This window comes from Erpetoichthys calabaricus, chromosome 6, assembly GCF_900747795.2.
Source record: "Erpetoichthys calabaricus chromosome 6, fErpCal1.3, whole genome shotgun sequence".
NCBI classification, from domain to species: domain Eukaryota; kingdom Metazoa; phylum Chordata; class Cladistia; order Polypteriformes; family Polypteridae; genus Erpetoichthys; species Erpetoichthys calabaricus.
Genome location: NC_041399.2, coordinates 73,874,597 through 73,895,912, shown reverse-complemented (window position 1 = coordinate 73,895,912; position 21,316 = coordinate 73,874,597). Strand labels below are relative to the sequence as shown.

At 41.9% G+C, this 21,316-nt stretch overlaps 1 protein-coding gene across 1 annotated transcript in view; it reads left to right on the top strand.

Annotated features, from left to right (window-relative positions):
• twsg1a (twisted gastrulation BMP signaling modulator 1a) overlaps positions 1–21,316 on the top strand; it is an 83,577-nt gene that overhangs the window by 1,857 nt on the left and 60,404 nt on the right. Inside the window, exon 2 of the mRNA XM_028803698.2 lies at positions 1,087–1,262. Within this exon, the coding sequence (XP_028659531.1) occupies positions 1,140–1,262 (123 nt within the window). The 5' untranslated portion in view covers positions 1,087–1,139. The remainder of the gene's footprint in view (positions 1–1,086; positions 1,263–21,316) is intronic.

The window sequence follows — 21,316 nt, the reverse complement described above, 5'->3', positions numbered from 1 at the left end:
TGCTGCCAATATTAAGAGCAATATTTCTATACGGTAATGGCTGATCCTGTGCACCACTGCTTTGGGATGGCGTTCTCTATAAAAAGCTGCTGTAAAGGTTTGTTTGTGCCTTGATCTTGTCTGTTAAGTGATGCAAAAATTCGGAATGCAAAGTTTAGAGCAGGGGTCCTCAATCACGGTCCTGGAGGGCTGCAGGTTTTTGCTCCAACCCAATTGCTTAATAAGAAGCACTTATTACTCAAGTAACACTTCTGCATCACTTTAGTTGTCTCGCTCATTAATATTTTGAACCTTTATTGCTTATTTTAGTCTTAAACAGCTGTATTCTTGGTTTTTTTATTGCTCATAATTAGCAATAACATGCAAATGACGAGACCAGCATTTCTCCATTTAGTTTTTTACCATTTACACCTGTGTGTATTTATCATGCAGTATTTGGTTTAATTACATACTTGGAAGGAAAGTGAAGGACTGAGAATTACTCTTTGTAACAAAGACTAATGTGACAAGTGCCTCACAAATCCTGCATCCTGAGGTCCAATTCAACACTTATGGAGTCTGTAAATTCTCTCTATGATGGTGTTTTTACTTTGGTATCTTGAAAGACTTGAATATTGCATTAATTTGGTGACTCCAAAATGGCTTGTTTGAGTGGGCTGTATGATGGAGTGGTTATTGTAACTGGGAGAACCTCAGAATAAGGTGACAACATCCAAGTACTGGAGAGCACAGTAACAAGATGTACATGCTGATGATGGTTTCCTTTTGAATGCCAAAAAAAAAAGAAAATCCTTCTATTTGTGTGTTAACTCAGTGAATGTAAAGGTTGTGGGCTTGAGCTGCCATCTTTTGTGCTGCCTTCCCAAGGTCATTGAGATCTTCAGCAGCCATCAGGTTGTTCGTTTTTACACAGAAGAGATTCCTGCAGTGTGCTCAAATTAAGCTGATAAATAAAAACAAAAATAACAAAAGCCCAAGTGTGAAGTTGCTTTGTTTTTGATCAGTTCAGTTAATCTTGCACTATACTGTAGACATCTTGGCCTACATTTCTTTTTTTAATCTAGTTTGTTTGTATTTTTTTTTTAGGCTAGTGATTGTGTTACACGTCTTTTGGAGCATCTACTGCAAAGTTAACAGCAATGAGGTCACCTTATGAAATTCTTTCAGTTTCGGCCATTTTGTTTCTTTTTTCTGGACTCTCTCTGACCACTGCCTGCAACAAGGCCCTCTGTGCCAGTGACGTGAGCAAGTGTCTGATTCAGGTATGTGCTCACCTTAGGCTCTTCTATGTATTTAAGGAGTTTGCTTTCCTTTTATTGCCGTTGGATGCTGAGTTTTGCATTGATCAGTCTTAAGTTAATGGACAGATATTGCTGGGTTCCATTTAACTTAATCAGTTTCATACTACAGTAATCCTTTGCTTTGGTGTTAGAGCCGCAGGACTCCTGCAAATACATTATGGTCCCATGATTGTTCTATGTTATAAGTTTATTGCACTAAATAACTTGCAAAAAGTTGTGAGAAGCACAAGGTAGAAGGATCATTGTGCAAGGAAATCACATGCGTGAGGCTGACTGCCGAGACCAAGATGCATGCCATCCCCCCAGACAAAGTGCATAGTTCAGAAATTCTTTAGTGAAAAGTACCTCTTTACAAAATTGAACATATTATAATGAATTTGTGTGTATATTTATGGTAGTAAAAGAGCAAAAAATGATTAATATTAGATTCCAAAAGAAATCCAACAAAACACTAAGCATAAAACGATAAACACTCACAATACAGCCCAATTTTACAGATGCGGATGATGATGGTGTAGTTAGGAAATGACACCCCCTGTGAACAGCCTCCTGAAAGTTATGTACATTTTTGTCCTACCGTGATTCTGGTGTATGTGAAGATCTGTAAACAAAGATGTTTTCTAGCCCAGATGAAATCACACGAACAAGCAGGCACAGGACAAGAACTTAACTCCTGAGAAAACTAATCCGCTGGGTGTAGCTGTAATCCAGCTGTGCAGTGAAGAAGTGCAACAAAAAGACACCACCGATTGCGATCCTGCTGGCTCACTTTTGAAACTAAAGCCCTCATCTTTCACCCAGCGGCCTTGCGGCAACTGGTGAAGCTGCCCAATCATGCAGTACTGAGGGTCTGGTGGGATTTACAGTTCTTTCAAGTAGTGCTGCTACAGCGATGTCTGTGGTTTTCTGCAGTAGGTCACAAAACTTGCAAATTTCTGTTTAATTATTGATGACAAACCTGCAAAAGAGGCAGATCAGCGAATCGTACCCCCAAACTGAATCGTAAGGGTTGACCTGTACTTTTTTTTTTTTTTTCCCCGTTTATTTAAAAAAATCTGACTTTATGTATTCACATTATGTACTTAGTAATTTGTAAAGTTTGCATTTGTATTGGGAACTTGTTATAGCGCTCTGTGCCTGCACTTGATGAATAGCATGGAATGGATACATAAACATGCGAGTCAGTGGTGCACTGTTAGTGAGTGATGGCAAAAACCTGTTCAGGGTGGATTTCACACAAATGGATAGAAGGTTCTTCTTTACACAGAGAACCATAGGCATGAGGACTAGATTGCCAAGCAGTGTGGTAGGGAGTAGCACTTTAGGGACCTTTAAATCCAGACATGTTGTTTTGGAGAATAGGATTGATAAACTTGTTGGGCTGAGGTGGCGCAGTGATAGCATTGCTGCTTTGCCGTAAGGAGATTATGGGTTCGCTTCCTGGGTCCTTACTGCTTGAAGAATGTTTTGAGTATTGAGAAAAGTGCTATATAAATGTAAAGTTTTTTTTTTTTTTTTTTTTTTTTTTAGTAATTGCTCCCTCTTGTCCAAATTGTTAATGTTCTACTGATTGATGTGCTTTCCTTCTTTCATTTCATGCAGTGTCATCATTGTATTTGTGTATTAGCTGATGCTACTAGGTGTTTGCCTAATTTGAATGTTCCCCCCCCCCAGCGTTTTTAGAAATACTCAAATTATTTTCTCTTGACCGCCCTAAATATGCCTAAAGAATCAGTGCAGTAAAACAGGATATCAGCACTGTGTGAACGTTCTGAAGATTGAACAATCCAAAGCACTTGAGTGCTACTCCGTGTCAAGCATCTGGTGTCTAATCAAGGCCTACACTTTATGTAGTAACAACAACCTTTGTGATAATTCAGTGACAAGGTTCTACAGTGAGCATTTTAATATTTAAATACTGCTTTGCATTAAAAATCTCACCTTGTTCTGAACTATACTAAAGCACTTTGGGTAAAAGTTTCGAAGTACAACTTTAACTGGGCTCTATTGACTAAATCTGCCATATCTTTTTGTGCCAGTTCTGTTAACTTTTTTTTTTTATAATAATAATAACTAGCCAACCCACGGCGTACCATAAACCGCATAATAAGGCCGCTTTTTTAAATGATTTTTAAGCACAGGGAGAAAATTAACATTTGAAAAGTGGGAAATGTAATAAATCACCAAGAAAAGTAACATTTCATGTGCCCACCCCCAACTCGTCACCTGAGTCATTTTCTTCTTTGCACAGTCCATATGCACGTGTGAGTCACGTAGAGTTTTCATTGTTGTTTGCGGTTTTGGCTGCTTTTCTATATATAATCCACCAAGTCATCCGACCATGGTAGTACTGAGGGGGGGCGTACAAAGGGCAGGGACATAATCAGTGCGAGCGTATGAGCGGCTAGCCATGTTTTTGAAAGTTTGGTCCTGTGCCTTATTAATTGTCATTGCAAAGGCAAGTCTAACAGGAAATTGTCTTCGTCTTAAAGTAAAAGGCAAATTATCCGCGACAAACTGTTTTACACGCTGCATACCAACTCGCGGTGTAGTATACGCCGCATAATCACGCTGCTTTTTTAAGCAGAGGGAAAAAAATGAACATTTGCAAAATCCGTAACGCTGCTTTCAGTAAGTACAATGCACACGCGTTTAATTTGTCAGCCACTTTTTGCCAGCCGTCTTTTCTGGTTTGGGCCGCTTTTACAGTGTTACCGCTTGTGTATATTAAATCTTGAAATCCTTCGAGTAAGTAATTAACTAACACCCACCCACCCAGCTTGTGTGAAAAAAATTAGCCCATTCTTTCATCATTTTGTTGCAACCTATCAAAGACTTGCTGATCATGTTTTATAGATTCAATATATATTGGCTTTTCACTCGGCGCGAGGGCGCGCATTCATCTCGGATTATTACATCCTGCTAGACTAATCTGCTACACGGCTGCGTTTGAAAAACCGACTTATCCCGGTTGAGTTTCAGCGGCATTAATGATTAGGAATCTGGTTGGAACAAAATCCTGCAGCCAGAGGGGTTCACCAGGACCGAGTTTGGCAAACACTGCTGAACAGAGATGAAACCGACTCAGGGGCGGGCAAAGTAGTTGCAGCTATTGATTATTCAGTGTTGTTTGCCTGGGTGTCTGATCTGCGTTGACTGACATGGCTGTTTTCTGTGTATCCCATGGTTGTCTTCTGGCAGTGTGAATGCCTCGAGAGACAGGGCGTCCTTGTGTGGTGAGTTGTTGCAGTTTGTGACCACGTCGCCGACATTATCCCAATGTTGGCAAACAAAGCCAACAGCCATGTTGCGAAGTTTGAGAGCAATAGTTTCGTCAGTAGCTAAGTTTCCATCCAGTTTTTTGCGACGTTTTGTTATCGACAAACAGAATATACGTAAAAAAAATGTGCGAAATTTGCTGTCTCCAGCCTGTTTCCATCAAACTGGCTTTTTATTGATAAAATGGTGTGCGTGATGACGTCACCCCCCCCCCCCCCCCCAAAACGAACTGTCGCATAACTTTTGTTGTATCGCGAAAAAAATCTGCCCTTGAGCCGTTTCCATACATAATTTTGTGTATGTCGCAAATTATCTACCTTTTGTTTTCCACGTTACACCCCCTCCACTAAACAAAGAAACAAAGAAATGGAGAGATTATTCAGACAGTTTTTTGAAATTTGCCAGCTTACTGTTATTTCAGTTTCACAAGTAATTGGAATTGTACATAATATCCGAAGACGACAGCAGAATGAAGCAGTTGCTTGTCTGATAGCCCTAGAGCTCGAAGAAAGTACCCCAGTGCGACGAAACCCACGGGTATGGGAGAGACGACGGAATAAGACCTTCTGGGAGGAGGTGGTGGAGAGACACTTAACAGAAAATCTCTGGCTGCAACATTTTAGAATGACACGGCCGACGTTTGAGATGTTGTGTGGATTCATCAGTCCTGATGTTGCGCCCATCACAGGTTGCCACCGACCACCGGTTCCAACCCAAAAGCGGATTGCCATTGCCCTTTACAAGCTGGCAACCTGCGCCGAGTATAGAGTAGTTGGAGAAACTTTCGGGGTTAGTGCCCTAGGTTCTTGTCTATAAGCCGGACTCCTGTATAAGCCGGAGACCAAAAATCATACGAATTTTTAAAATAAAATCGTATCATAGATAAGCCGAACGTACTATAACCTATAACTAATAGAAGGGAGGGAGGTCAGTGGTCTCACTCGCACCCATTTAATTTCTTTAAGGGGGGAGAGAGTGTGAGATATTGGCGTCTCTCTCACTCCCCGCATGGCGCGGTTGGAGCGCGTTCTTTCTGCTCTGGGCGTCGCCGAGTCAACACGCGCGCGTAGCGGTCATTTAAATTGTGATTTTATATGTAAGCATATTTAAATATATATCGCGGATTTTTTGCTGGTTCGCGGATTTCTGCGGACAATGGGTCTTTTAATTTCTGGTACTGTACATGCTTTCTTAGTTGGTTTGCCCAGTTGATTTCATACAAGGGACGCTATTGGCAGATGGCTGAGAAGCTACCCAACTTACTTTTCTCTGTCTCTCTTGCGCTGACTATCTGTGATCCTGACGTATGGGGATTGAGCAGGGGGGCTGTTTGCACACCTAGACGATACGGACGCTCGTCTAAAAATGCTGAAAGATTATCTTCACGTTGCTATCTTTTGTAAAGCTGATTCCTGAAAAGACATGCTGCACAGTGCTTCGCATACTTAAAAGCTCGAAGGGCACGTATTGATTTTTGACTGAAAAACAAACTCTGTCTCTCTCTCTCTCTTCCTGCTCCTGACGGAGGGGGGTGTGAGCTGCCGCCTTCAACAGCTTTGTGCCGCGGTGCTTCGCATACTTAAAAGCCAAACAGACATATTGATTTGTTTGCTTCACTCCTTTGAAGAGGAAGATATGTTTGCATTCTTTTAATTGTGAGACGGAACTGTCATCTCTGTCTTGTCATGGAGCACAGTTTAAACTTTTGAAAAAGAGACAAATGTTTGTTTGCAGTGTTTGAATAACGTTCCTGTCTCTCTACAACCTCCTGTGTTTCTGCGCAAATCTGTGACCCAAGCATGACAATATAAAAATAACCATATAAACATATGGTTTCTACTTCGCGGATTTTCTTATTTCGCGGGTGGCTCTGGAACACAACCCCCGCGATGGAGGAGGGATTACTGTATAAGCCGGATTTATGTATAAGCCGATATTCTATTTTTTCATTTTCACAACTTTTGTCCTTAGATAAGCCGCGGCTTATAGACAAGAACTTAGGGTAAAACTACCGTCCATCGATGTATATATGCTGTGTGCACCGCTATTAAAGAAAAATTAATGCGCCGTTATATCAGACTTCCGACTGTAGCGGAGGCCAATGAAATTGCATACCGCAATTCCTTGGTGCATCTTGTGCCACAGATTTACGGTGCGCTGGATGGCACGCATGTGCCTATTCTTCCCCGACGGAAGGCTACCGCGATTACATTAATCGCAAAGGGTGGCCATCTATTGTTCTCCAGGCCCTTGTTGATGACAGGTGCATGATACGAGACATTTGCGTTGGCACTCCTGGAAGTGCCCATGATGCAGCTGTGTTTGCAGCATCGGATCTGTACAGGTGAGCCTACCTTTCAACATCCCTTCACAGTGCGATAACAACTGAATTAGTACTGTAACCTGCTTCCCTTAAGGTTTTTAACTAAAACTGAAATTTGAATTAATACAAAATAACGACGTTTAATCAAAAAAAAAAACTCTCTTCATCAGACCATGCGAACCGCTCCGCCATTCTCGTTTTGATTGCACGTGTTGAAAATGTGACACATTTATTTGCGTTAAAGCCCTTTTTTCCGACAAAAACTGTTTCCAATGTAGTTTTTGCGACATCTGAAGTATCGATATGGAATTTATGCGCTAAAGTTAAACGGAAAAATATTATGTCGACATGTACAACATTTTATCAATAATTAGCATTTCCATCAGCTATATCGGTAAAAAAATTTGAAGCGCTAAATATTTTTTCACAAAAACTCCTTAAATGGAAACATGGCTAATGACATTTTTACATCCAGCTAGTCTGCTAGACTAATGTGCTACACGTCTGCGTTTGAAAAACCGACTTATCCCGGATGAGTTTCGCCGGCATTAATGATTAGGAATCTGGTTGGAACAAAACCCTGCATCCATAGGGGTTCACCAGGACCGAGTTTGGGGAACACTGCTGAACACAGACAAAACCGACTAAGGTGAGGAGTTGGGGCAGGCAGAGTGGTTGCAGCTATTGATTATTCAGTGTTGTTTGCCTGGGTGTCTGATCTGCTCAACAGGATCATAAATAAAAGGAAAACAATGTGAAGGCATGTCACAGGTGATCCTGTGAGGTAACTGGTCCACAGCTCCCCTTCAAAAGCCCATTTTTAAATAAATAATCATCGCACTCACAGTGTAGCGAGGGGCGTGGAAGTGTGGCTGAAACGTTTTCCGGGTAGACTCGTGCTGCGGGCATTTCTCCCCTGTGCAGTGTGTGAGCGAGTGAGGAGAGAGAGAGAGAAAACCGGTACGTTAGAGTGAGCGAGAGCAGGCTCAAAGGCAATGTGTTCCTGTGGTATAGCGGGTCCATAGCTCCCCTTCAAAAGGCCATTTTTAATCAGGCGACTGACAGTAGTGGAGTCAGGCACAGAGAAGGTCAGCTGCAGAGAGAGCGTCTCGACTGTTGCAGGGCCTGAAGCAGGTGAGACGCTAATGAAAAAGAGGCACAGGGCTTATTGGTTTTTAAAGACTGCTTCCTTCATTGTGTTTTAACTTCAGTTTTAAAGGATTGCGCGGCTCTCTCTTGCGCTGCCTGTGTATGCCTCTGTCTCTCTCTGGCGTTGCCTCTGTGTGTGTGTGTGTGTGTGTGTGCGTGTGGCTCTCTCTCTCGCGCGCTGCATATGTGTGCCTCTGTCTCTCTCTGGCGCTGCCTGTGTGTGCGCGGCTCTTTCTCTCTCGCGCTGCCTGTGTGTACCTCTGTCTCTCTCTGGCGCTGGCTCTGTGTGTGCCTCTGTCTCTCTGGCGCTGCCTGTGTGTGCGCGGCTCTCTCTCTGGCGCTGCCTGTGTGTGCGCGCGGCTCTCTCTCTGGCGCTGTCTGTGTGTGCGCGGCTCTCTCTCTTGGCGCTGCCTGTGTGTGCGCGGCTCTCTCTCTTGGCGCTGCCTGTGTGTGCGCGGCTCTCTCTCTTGGCGCTGCCTGTGTGTGCGCGGCTCTCTCTCTTGGCGCTGCCTGTGTGTGCGCGGCTCTCTCTCTTGGCGCTGCCTGTGTGTGCGCGGCTCTCTCTCTTGGCGCTGCCTGTGTGTGCGCGGCTCTCTCTCTTGGCGCTGCCTGTGTGTGCGCGGCTCTCTCTCTCTCTCTGGCGCTGCCTCTGTGTGAACCAAGGTTCCACTGAGGTTGACTAATGAAAAGTCAACGTGGCTCAGAGCTGCATGTGGACTGTGGCACAGACAAACAGAAATGGCGGCATGTTTTCCGAGGCGTCGCGTCCGAGTTAGTGGGCGTGGCTCTGTGATTTTTTTCGTCGTATCCAATGGTCTAAGAGTTGGTGGGCGTGGCTCCTTCCTGCGTGCGCCATTGATGTCTTTCTTGTCGGCGGTTTAGTGAATCCACGCCGCTTTCCATGGGTGGCTACTTGTCTCCCAGCTTAGTGAATTATATATATATAGATAATAATAATGACACAGGAATGGACCAGGAACAGCTTGACTGTGCTGTAGGTAGTGCTGGCCAATGTCATTTCCATAAATACCAGATGCAAATGTGCACTGCGGCTGATTGCACTCCACACCATGATGCCAGAATGGGCCCTGTGTGTTGCAGGCTTATACACAATGGATATGGCTGTTCTCCACCAGACACGTATATGACATCACTTACTTCCAGACAGAACCTGGTTTCATCACTAGAGAGGACAAAAATTCCTCCCTCCAACTTTCCATTTGAGGCATCTCTGTAGTCCTGCTTGGCAGTGATGGTCGAGTGTGTGCCCTGCATGCCAGGGAAAGCAGGACAAAGATCGTTACATTTGGTCTGAGTGGACACTTCTGGTCTGATTCATGCCACAGTTGCAGTTTGGTCTGCCAGAGCCTCCCTTCTGATATGTCAGTCTTGACTGGGCATTGGGTACTTTCCTATTGTTACCATTATCAACTATGCACTATGAACACCTCCTATCCTATATATATTTATATACTGTATATTGTCGCAAAAATGAGACATACACAGATAAAGGTTTAGGGCAGCCACCCATATAATCTGGTATCCTGGCTGCAAAGTCGTTTTTATCGATAAAGAGCACTGACGTGCATACAATGGAGTCCAAAACAAGACTGACAAATAGGGAAAAGGTGTAGACTTTTAAAGGGGAAGACAGGAAGTGAGGTCATAGGGATCTGGCTCATATTCTTCAGTCATTGGTTCGAGCCCGGAGGTGATATCACAGGGGCCGGAGCCGGTAAGGTCTTCTTTCATTGGCTCGGTCCCAGAAGTGACGTCAAGAGAGCCAGGTGAAATCTCCCGGAATTGGTCTACAGGTAAGGGGGGAAAAAAAAGAGTCGGTGCACTCTGCCACATCCCGGCATGCCTCAGAACTGCCTTCACTCAAGCCCTTTAGCTGCCTCCCATGCGCACATGTGTGACAAGATATATAATGATTTATGATGGTATCAAACACAGTGGAACCTTGGTTTGCGAGTGTTTTGCAAGACAAGCTAAAATTTTCAATAAATTTTAACTTGATAAACGAGTGAGGTCTTGCAATACGAGTAGTACATATACGCTTTGTCTGCCGAGCGTCACGTGATCACAACTGAGCTGATGGTTCTCTTCCACGTGTTGTCCCGTTGGGTGCAATCCTACAAGAGTTTAGAAACTCACTCACACCAGCCATGATTCTTTTCAAAGATAAATTGCAGGTTAATTTGTTTTATGTATTTTTACTTAATATTTTGTATTAATCATTTTGAAAAGAATAGTTTTGGGTTGTAAACGAATCATCTGAGTTTCCATTATTTCTTATGGGGAAATTCGCTTTGATATACAGTGCATCCGGAAAGTATTCACAGCGCATCACTTTTTCCACATTTTGTTATGTTACAGCCTTATTCCAAAATGGGTTAAATTCATTTTTTTCCTCAGAATTCTACACACAACACCCCATAATGACAACGTGAAAAAAGTTTACTTGAGGTTTTTGCAAATTTATTAAAAATAAAAAAATTGAGAGAGCACATGTACATAAGTATTCACAGCCTTTGCCATGAAGCTCAAAATTGAGCTCAGGTGCATCCTGTTTCCCCTGATCATCCTTGAGATGTTTCTGCAGCTTAATTGGAGTCCACCTGTGGTAAATTCAGTTGATTGGACATGATTTGGAAAGGCACACACCTGTCTATATAAGGTGCCACAGTTGACAGTTCATGTCGGGGCACAAACCAAGCATGAAGTCAAAGGAATTGTAGACCTCCGAGACAGGATTGTCTTGAGGCACAAATCTGGGGAAGGTTACAGAAAAATTTCTGCTGCTTTGAAGGTCCCAATGAGCACAGAGGCCTCCATCATCCGTAAGTGGAAGAAGTTCAAAACCACCAGGACTCTTCCTAGAGCTGGTTGGCCATCTAAACTGAGCGATTGGGGGAGAAGGGCCTTAGTCAGAGAGGTGACCAAGAACCCGATGGTCACTCTGTCAGAGCTCCAGAGGTCCTCTGTGGAGAGAGGAGAACCTTCCAGAAGGACAACCATCTCTGCAGCAATCCACCAATCGGGCCTGTATGGTAGAGTGGCCAGACAGAAGCCACTCCTTAGTAAAAGGCACATGGCAGCCCGCCTGGAGTTTGCCAAAAGGCACCTGAAGGACTCTCAGACCATGAGAAAGAAAATTCTCTGGTCTGATGAAACAAAGATTGAACTCTTTGGTGTGAATGCCAGGCGTCACATTTGGAGGAAACCAGGCACTGCTCATCACCAGGCCAATACCATCCCTACAGTGAAGCATGGTGGTGGCAGCATCATGCTGTGGGGATGTTTTTCAGCGGTAGGAATTGGGAGACTAGTCAGGATAAAGGGAAAGATGACTGCAGCAATGTACAGAGACATCCTGGATGAAAACCTACTCCAGGGCGCTCTTGACCTCCGACTGGGGCGACGGTTCATCTTTCAGCAGGACGACCCTAAGCACACAGCCAAGATATCAAAGGAGTGGCTTCAGGACAACTCTGTGAATGTCCTTGAGTGGCCCAGCCAGAGCCCAGACTTGAATCCATTTGAACATCTCTGGAGAGATCTTAAAATGGCTGTGCACTGATGCTTCCCATCCAACCTGATGGAGCTTGAGAGGTGCCACAAAGAGGAATGGGCGAAACTGGCCAAGGATAGGTGTGCTAAGCTTGTGGCATCATATTATTAAAGACTTGAGGCTGTAATTGCTGCCAAAGGTGCATCGACAAAGTATTGAGCAAAGGCTGTGAATACTTATGTACATGTGATTTCTCATTTTTGTTTATTTTTAATAAATTTGCAAAAACCTCAAACTTTTTTCACGTTGTCATTATGGGGTGTTGTGTGTAGAATTCTGAGGAAAAAATTAATTTAATCCATTTTGGAATAAGGCTGTAACATAACAAAATGTGGAAAAAGTGATGCACTGTAAGAGTGCTTTGGATTGCTAGCACGTTTCCGGAACGAATTATGCTCGCAGACAGAGGTTCCACTCTGTCTGTTTGTTTTATACAAACCTCCTGCCCACTAATACCTCATTCATTAGCTACCAAACTGCTTCAGATGGTTTCAAAATTTCAGAACATGTTCTGAGAAAGGTAAACAATAAAGAATTAAGAAATTAAAGAAGATCAAGTGAAAACATTAAAAATCCGTGTTCCCATTAGAAATTGTTTTTTTTGGTGGCATTGATTGCTATCCCTTGAGAGGTGGCCTCAATAAATAATAGTAGCAATAAGTAATTAAATAATGCAGAGTATGTCTTTTCAACAAAAACGGCATACTTAAAACATTTAAAATTTGAGCCACATTCACAAATGTCATATAAGATTGTAATGAATTCACATTTCTGGAGTAGTTATATAGTAAATATGTGTTCAGAACACTGCTATTTGCATTGCATTATAAGGTACTAAATTACTGAAAGGGGGTGAGAGCTGTGGGAATGTATTCATTTTATGATAAGGCAGGGATCATGTTATTACCTTCACATCTTAAAGCAAGTCGCCTTGAGCTTTTGAAAGAAGGCATGTCATGTTTGTGAACTACAGTTGCTGAAATCTTGCACTAATCAGTCACTAAAGCAAACCCTGAAGTGAAGTGCAGTGCAGTGCAGTGCGTTTCCATCCTTTCACACCAATTCCAAGTCATGTATTCATTCCACTGTGCATGTAGTGCAAGTTGTGGATTATTTCATAAGCCAATTGATGTAAAGAATGGCAGGGTAAGAGCAGGAGCACTTTGCAGAAGTAAATAACCACCATAGGCCGCTTGCGGGTCATGTGCTTCATCAAAAATTCACCGTGATATAATACATTAATTCAGTTTGTTTCAGGACTGGTGATGCCATGATGCATTTGACTCCCTTTGGAGTTTGTCTATGGATTACTCGGCAGATGATTGACATTACAGGATGGCCCACACCCTGATTTCAATAGTGGTGGAAAATACGGCTCATATTTGTGCATATCCAAAATGTTTTGACAAGTAGAAAGCCCATTCACTTGTGTAATTTCACAAACTGCCTTTGAATAACTCTGACGTGTTGCAGTTGTGGAGCTCATGAAACATCAGGGGAGCCAATGAGTATGCAGGACTCCTGGCCAGTGGGGAATCTTCACTTCTTTAGCTTAATTTCATTTGTCCACACTTCACTGTCACTTAAGACTTTTCCAGAATTTTTGTATTCAACAATATTTTTTGTAAAATTATATGTTTGGGATGATGTAAGCATATGACCAGATTCCTGACATCTGGAATCATAGGCACAAGTAATTTGAGATTTTTTTTCATCCCTGTTTTGATATTGTTTGATGTTCAAGTTAGGCCTCCATTCATCAAGAATTTTGTTATCTCCTTTCTTCAATTAAACATCAGATAAAAACATTTTGTAACTATCGCTATAAACAGTCTAAAGCGAGTCATGGGTACAAAAAGGATCATTTTTAGGTGGAATCTAAATAGCACTTAAACATCCTAGTAATTGTTAAATGCTGCACCTTCTACCATTGTAATCTTTTTTTAATCCTTCACCTTTTTAATGGTGAAATGTTCCCTCAACAGGATGCTTTCTGTTAGTTGGGAATGTGTGGAGGGGTTAATGGTTAGTGCAGCTCCTCAGTCTTAGGCTTACAGTCCAGACTGGTTGCTGTCTGTTGTGGTGTTTGAAACTTCTCCCTGTGTCTGCATGGGGTTTTCTGCAGCTACTCTGGTTTTCCTCCCACACTGTAAAGACATGCAGGTTAAGACCAAGTTGCATCACTTGACTTTTCCTGCAATTTTCAGTCATATAATGTTAGTGTGCCCCAGGCAGTCGTGGTGCGTTCTTGTGATGTAATGACCAGTCATGTTGTGTGACATGCCCAGTGACTCTGTCCATCCAGACTGTAATTCGCCGTGATTTAAATCTAATAGGTTTGATTTCATTTTGAGTTGTGGGATGGGGCTCTGTGTATGAAAGCTGACCAGCAATGAGCTCTCAGCCAAAAGTACAATGCCTATAACTGAGTGGTGACGAATAAGGGAAGTGGGTGTTTTGGATATCACAGTCATAAAAGAGGCTTATTTTTCTGATGTCTCATGTTTTGTTCACCATAAAAGAATCAAAAATGGCAAAGATTGTGCCTGAACTCTCTGTACCTGTAAACCCTTGCATGGCCACCTTCTCTGTAAGGCAGCATGTTATTGGGTTTTGGAAAAAAAGGTTGGACTTGCAGTACTTTGGATATTTGAAACTTTGCAGAACGTCGCCTTACAGATGGTTAATTTGACATCCCCATCGATTTCTAGTCGTGTCAATTGATGTACAATTGATCAGACGCTCAGTTATCAACTTTGACATCCCCTCCCACCAGCAGTCGATTAATGCAACATCGGCTTGAGGTAAATCAGTAACTCTGGCTCTGCTGTGGTTGTTACTTCGTGATAGGTGGGTTCCTGCTTTGTGCCAATTGTTGTCTGAACAAGTTTTGGTCCCAGTGACCCTAAAAGTGCATTTAATAATGGGTAGATTTTCCTTTTAGGTACTCTGTGATATTTTTATTTTTTCCCTTGAGGAATAAAATAAAAAAGCCTGTTTTACATTGCATTTTAATTGGCATCTGTATTCTGCTTCTGTTCAAATCCTCACACCTCCACACTATCAGCTAGGCCGTACTTCTTCTCCACTGCACCTTTCTGTACTTTACTTACGTATGTATATTTAAGTCGGTTTCATGTAATTTTACATTTATTCTTAATTACTATGTAAAGCATCTTGTGAGGGTGTTGTGTAAGAATGGTGCTTTATAAAAGAAAGATATTTATAAAAGGATATTCTGGACTTCAGAGAGGTTCAGTAATGACCATTCTTTGAGCTAACTGTCCATTCTCATCATGGTGGTTCTAATGTTCTACTGACTTGAATTTCAACAAATGTAATGTAGTGCAGTCATTTTTAATATAACCTAGTCAAACCACACCATGATAAAAGTAAATATGTCATATTAGGATATTGCAGATTTGTTCAAGGCTGCTTCTAGTTTTGTTCAGTTTCCATAATGGGGTGATTTTTGTGTTCGGGTATCTTTCGACTCAGTTGATCAAGCTGCCCTGTGGGACATCCTGGATATCATGGCCGGCTTCTACACTGGTACTGTGAGTGCTGTGCAGAGTGGAGGCAGAACCTCTGTTTTTCCCAGATGATTCTGGGGTTCATCAGGGGTGTGTTCTTCCTCCTTCTCTGTTCATTGCTTGTATGGACTGGGTGTTGGGCAGGGTCCAGGGGCTATGGGGCATCTGTTGGTGAAGAAAGAGTCACGGATCTTGACTTTGCTGACGATGCTGTGATCTTCATGAAATCAATGGAGGCTCTGATGAGGGTGCTCAAGAGACTGAGTGAGGAGTCTGAGTGTGTGGGCTAGCGAGTGTTCTGGAAACAAACCAAGATCCAGGCCTTTAATGACCTCTTGGGCACAGCCATCAGCAGTGTGTCTGTTTGCGGAGAGATTGTCAACCTTGGCAGTAACATTCATGTCTCTGGTGACTCTTCCTATGAAGTCTGCAGATGGATTTGGAGAGCATAGGGGGGGGGGGGGGGGGGGGGGATTTTCTGTCCAGAAAATCCTTGGGTACCGTTGGTTCGACACTGTGTTGAATGAGCAGCTGCTCATGGAGTCCCGAATGAGGCACATTACCTACATTGTGAGGGAGCGTCAGTTACGGTACTACGGCCATGTGGCACGATTCCCAGAGGGTGATCCAGCTTTGTAGGATCCTCATCGTTGGGGACTGAGTGGCTGGACCAGGCCAAGGGTTTGCCCACGTAACACCTGGCTGCGGCAGATAGAGGGTCATTTCCAGAGGGTGGGACAGGACCGTGTATCTGCCTGGGGGGTTGCCAACCGGGATCCCGAGCCTTTTCGTTGTGTGGTGGGTGCGGCAATGCACTGTACCAGTGCATGCTCCCCAGCTTGACTTGACTTGTATCTCTGTATATTTTACATTCCATGTTCCTTTTCTTTTTGGCAATCCTATGAGTTTCCACATTTCACTTTGCTCACACTGTTCACCTGATAAAAGTGACCTCTTCCTACATTGGCTACCTACAGCTGAATTAAATGTTTTTTTTTTTTTTACTCCTTTTAACACTTGGAATTTTTACATTTTGTGCAAAATATTATACTATCCACCCTTAGATCAAACCTCAATTTGTCCTCTACTTTTAATCGTCCAGCTTATTAGGATAGCAGATAGCATAACATCCGTTTATCCAGTTCAGTGTCATGTGGCTGCTGTAGCCTATCCCAGCAGCACTTGGCACAATTCAGTAGGCAAACCCTGGACAAGGTGCCAGGCCATTGTAGGGCCACTCATGCAGATGGAGCCAATTTGAATATTGCATGAGTCACTGCAATGTGGAAATCAGAAAACACAAGGAGACTGTGCAAGCTCCAAACAGACAATCACAAAGCACAGCATGTGAACCCAAGATGGTGGATCTATGAGGCAGCTGTGCTGTAATGGGCTAGTTTAATGCTTTGAAACTTTAAATCAACATAGATGAAAGGGTTAAGTCCTACTTTAAAAAGAATGGATTAATTTACAAGGTCAGCTAAACATCAACTGTGTTCTGTAGCTCTCGAATACTCACAATAGTGTGCTTGAGAAGGGAAGATAGAAGAAAAATGATACATTCAGACAATGAGTGGATAGTTTGTTTGGGTTGTTATTGTGTTTTCTTTGTCCTTTATTGCTGAAGTGATTATTAATGTACAAGAGTAGAATTATTGTCTGCAAAATTAATGCACTTTGGTGCGACATGAACAGATGTAGTACTGTTGGTCCTGCTTTGTAATGCGCTCTTTGTAATGTACAGTAATCAATAAAATTAAGGAAGAAGCTCACATCCTTTGTTTTAGCAATATTCATCCTTGAGGTTCTTATTTATGGAGGCAGTCATCAATTGTACTTAAAGAAATCTTTAGCTATGAACATGCATAGAAATAGCAGAACGATGTTAATTGAGCAAAGATTTTAAATGTTCCATAAAAAAGTGCTTTTTTTATTTTCACATCTGTTAAGCAGTAAATGGATTCTTTGTTTTGATTTCACCGTGACTACAAAGGTACAAACTAAATTCATTCCTTAAAAGGCCACATAAAGAAAATCATCTGTTTATTTCAATGCTTTGCAAGCTGAGACTCGCTGCTTAAGTCTTGGCAGGTCACTGACTACTATGCCTTATGGGAACTACAGAACCTGGAAATATTTATGTATAATATATAATAGTGTGTTTTATGTGTATATACTGTATGTATGTGTGTAACATAAAATATGTATAAATACACATACACCCAGTACCATTGGAAAGTTTTAGAACACCTCAGTTTTTCTTCAAATTTAATCCATTGAAATGGAAGAATGAATGAATGTCCAGTTTGCAGAAGTCAACAGCAGGTATTTCAAGACACTATTTTGTCCTTTAAGGAATGGCTTTCTTAATGCCACTCACTTTAGTAAACCTGCAGCACAAAGTCTCCTCTTTATAGTAGACACTGAGACTTAAAAATTTAACACCACTTTTGAGCTTTGCTTGAAGCTTTTGTGCTGTGAGGTGCCTATCAAGCAAGCTGGTGACCCTCAGAAAGTTATCTTCTGATTGGGTTGTGACAGTGGGTCCGCCAGATCTCTTTCCTAACAGTTTGTTCCAGTTTCCAATTGCCTTTGGATTGTATATGATTCCATACTCACTGCCAATTTTTTTTTTTTTTTGCAATTTCTCAAAATGAAAGGCATAAACTTCCAAAGATGATAATACTCTGTCTCATTTTGTTTGTGAATTGTTGTTTTCTTGCATTTATCACTGGAATTTACAACTTTCTAGGGTATAGAGGGTGTAGTAACACAATCTGGTCAAACTTGGCTTTAAGCCCAAGGGTTTTTAAGTAATCAAATAAAGTTTAGCTTAATTCTTTCACAGTATCTGAAGGTTGTAAACTATTAGTTGTTCCCTGAAGAAGGCCCCTTTGTAATCTCTTATATATATTTCTCTTTTGGTTCGTCCTGCTTCCACTTCAAAACCGGTCCCGCCCACACGTAGCCAACACGGCATTTCTCGATTCCTATTCGTCCTCTTCCATGTTATGCACTATACTGGCCTGCTGAGCGTAATACATCCAACAAGTACTCGAAGTGCCGCCACAATGGTAAAGTAGCTTTACCACCTTTGCGGGAGCCACCTGTGTCTTTATAACAGCTTCTTACGCAGCAAACATCAGAAGCTAAAAATTATCGTGAGCACATTTGAGAATACAACTCTTCTCTAGCGTTTGCTTCCATGGGTGCACAGATACCTCAACCTCCTGGCCACGGACCATACTGTTTTAAAATACAAGGGCAAATTTATCACCAAATCTCTCCACTATACGCTAACACTTCTACCTCTCCAGGATATGGACAGTTGTATGTTTTTGACACAGCGCAAGCTGCTGAAGTACGCTTACAAAATAAAGCAAACTCTGCATGCAGAGAAAATTTACTTCTCCAGCTAGATTCCATGCTCAGAACCATCAACCCATTCACTAAATCATACAAACACATGCATGAAATCGCTCAGTCCAATCCAACAGCATCTGTACGAATGGTTTTCAAGGAAGACCTTAGGCAGGATTTACGACGATACAATGCCCCGACATTGCAGCGATTTTTGTCGGAGAAGATGGTGAAACGCCTTCCGAAAGGGACATTTGCATCTATCCCATAGGCAACTCCTGCAGACAGATTTTCACGTTCAATATGAATTGCGATCCTATGGTTTGCCCACTTTTATTACCCACTTTTATTCCCTTACGGAGACATTGGCTGGCACAAAGATTTACAACATGTTCCAGATAAAAGAAGCGCCAAGCGAATAAGGCTTACTCAATGCCAATTTTACTCGTACAGATTAGCAATGAGGAATACATTTAGTATTTTGCACTCCAGCGGCAAACTATTCCAACAGTACGTTGTAGATGCGTATGTTAAAACAGAGGGCGCGCGTCTCAACTATCTCAAATTACATCAACAAGATCTGCGCATGGAACAATACAAAGGACTATCCGACGCACTGCAAGCAAACTATGAAAATAACAATGTACGTGTAGGCAAAATGATTATATTACCGTCCACATTTCCAGGAAGTCCAAGATACATGCAACAAAACTATCAGGATGCCATGACCATAGTACGTTAATTCAGAAAGCCTGATTTATTTATCACTTTCACATGTAATCCTGCTTGGCCGGAAATTCTACACACTGTGTCTTTCAAGAAGTATTAATTTCTTCTTGATTTCTGAATTCCTTTCTTACCGTTTTTCCGTTCCTATTCTCACACGGCGGGCGTCGGCTAGTATTCTGGTATTTCTTTTTTTCAGTTTTTGCTAACCTAAACATACTGATTACTAAGCAGTGTATGCATTACCTTGATACTGCCCTCTGTGTGTAAACTCAGACTTTAAATGTTAAACATTTTAGTTGAGAGTACACCCTGTTGGATGTAGCCGTTCACTGTGGAGTAAAGTCAGTATGTTTTGCTATTTCTATTTTATTTTTTAATTAATTTTCATATAATGTGCCTTTTAGAAAGAGAACCAATTGAAACCCAAGATCTGTCAATGCCAGAAGAAAGTGTCTGATGTAGAATTTTAAGAGCCAGCAACAGATTCAAAACAAATGTTTCAAACTGTTCATTGAAAGTAAAGGCTATTCACAGCCATATAAGAGAGGCTAATATATTGACAGGTGACTGAACATTAGAATCCCAAGAACACCTTTGATTCCTAGTAGTTGTCAGTTGACTTTTAAATGTGTGCAACTTCCTATTTGTGTCAGCTTTGCTATGATCATAAACAAATCACAAGAAAAAAATCGGGGACAATTGTTGGCATTTCTTTATGAACAGATTTTTTTTTCTCTCCTGTGCAGCTTTATATTGCTTGCTCACAAGTGACATCAAACAGCTCTTTGCTTCTATATGCTCCATGAAATACAATAGAAAATGTTGCTTATAAAATAGCAATCGCTAGACATCTGGGGGGTATTTTCCGTACGTCACTTAAATCATCCGAGATCAGATGCCTCATCTTGGATGAGCTAATGCCGGTAAAACTCATCCAGGATAAGTCGGTTTTTCAAACGCAGCCGTGTAGTAGATTAGTCTAGCTGGATCTAATCATCCGAGATGAATGTGCACGCCCGCGCTGATTGAAAAGCCCATATATTTTGAGTCTAGAAAACATGATCAGCAAGTCTTTGATAGGCTATAAAAAAATGACGAAAGAACGGGCACATTTTTTTCACACAAGCGGAGCAGGACCTTTTATTTGAAGGACATGAAGAATTTCAAGATTTAATATGCTCAAGGGGTAACACTGCAAAAGCAGCCCAAACCAGGAAAGACGGCTGGCAAAAAGTGAACGACAAATTAAACGCTAAGTAGTGTGCATTATATTTACTGAATGCAGCGTTTCATTTCCTATGTGTCAGATTAATTATTATTTAATATGTCATAATTCCAGATCAAACGTGAGCACAAGGAGAACATGGGAACAGGTTAAAGTGAAGTACAAGAATATACTTCAAACTGGTAAATATTGGTATATAATTATTTAAAGAATTGTTGACATAATCATATATAATATAAAAAACATTAATTTTAAAGCTAATAAGAAGGCAGACAAGCAGAAAACAGGTGGAGGTCCACGTGGTCCAAACCTAACCCCTGCAGAAGAGTTGGCTATCCAGCAAAATGCCCATCACCCTGTTTCTGAGGGCATTCCAGGGGGAAGCTCCTCCCCAGAACCAGTGGCAGGATGCAGTGGTCACTTCATTTCAGGTTAAGAATGGTCATTGCATATATTTGTCCTCAATGTGTGCCATAGGTATGTTCCATATAGCCCCCTTTTTTTTTTTTTTTTTTTTGTTGAGTCAGTTGCAGGGAATGTCATATCTTTAGAACTTGTGTCTGACCAACGAGATATTGACGAAGGTCAAATATTTGATGAAGACAGTGTCTCATTATTCATCAGGAGGAGAGGTACATTTTCCAAATAATGTTTGATCAAACACCACTCTGATCAGTCCCATGTGCCCCAATCACATTTGGAAATCCTGGGTAATGAGAATGTTAGGCTGATTGTGAGATTCTTTATGGAACTGTGGGTGTTTTTGCCTGTGTATTACCTACCTGCAATGGCATGAAACGCCTCTTTTATTGTCTGCACACGCAGGTGTCCAGGAAACACTAT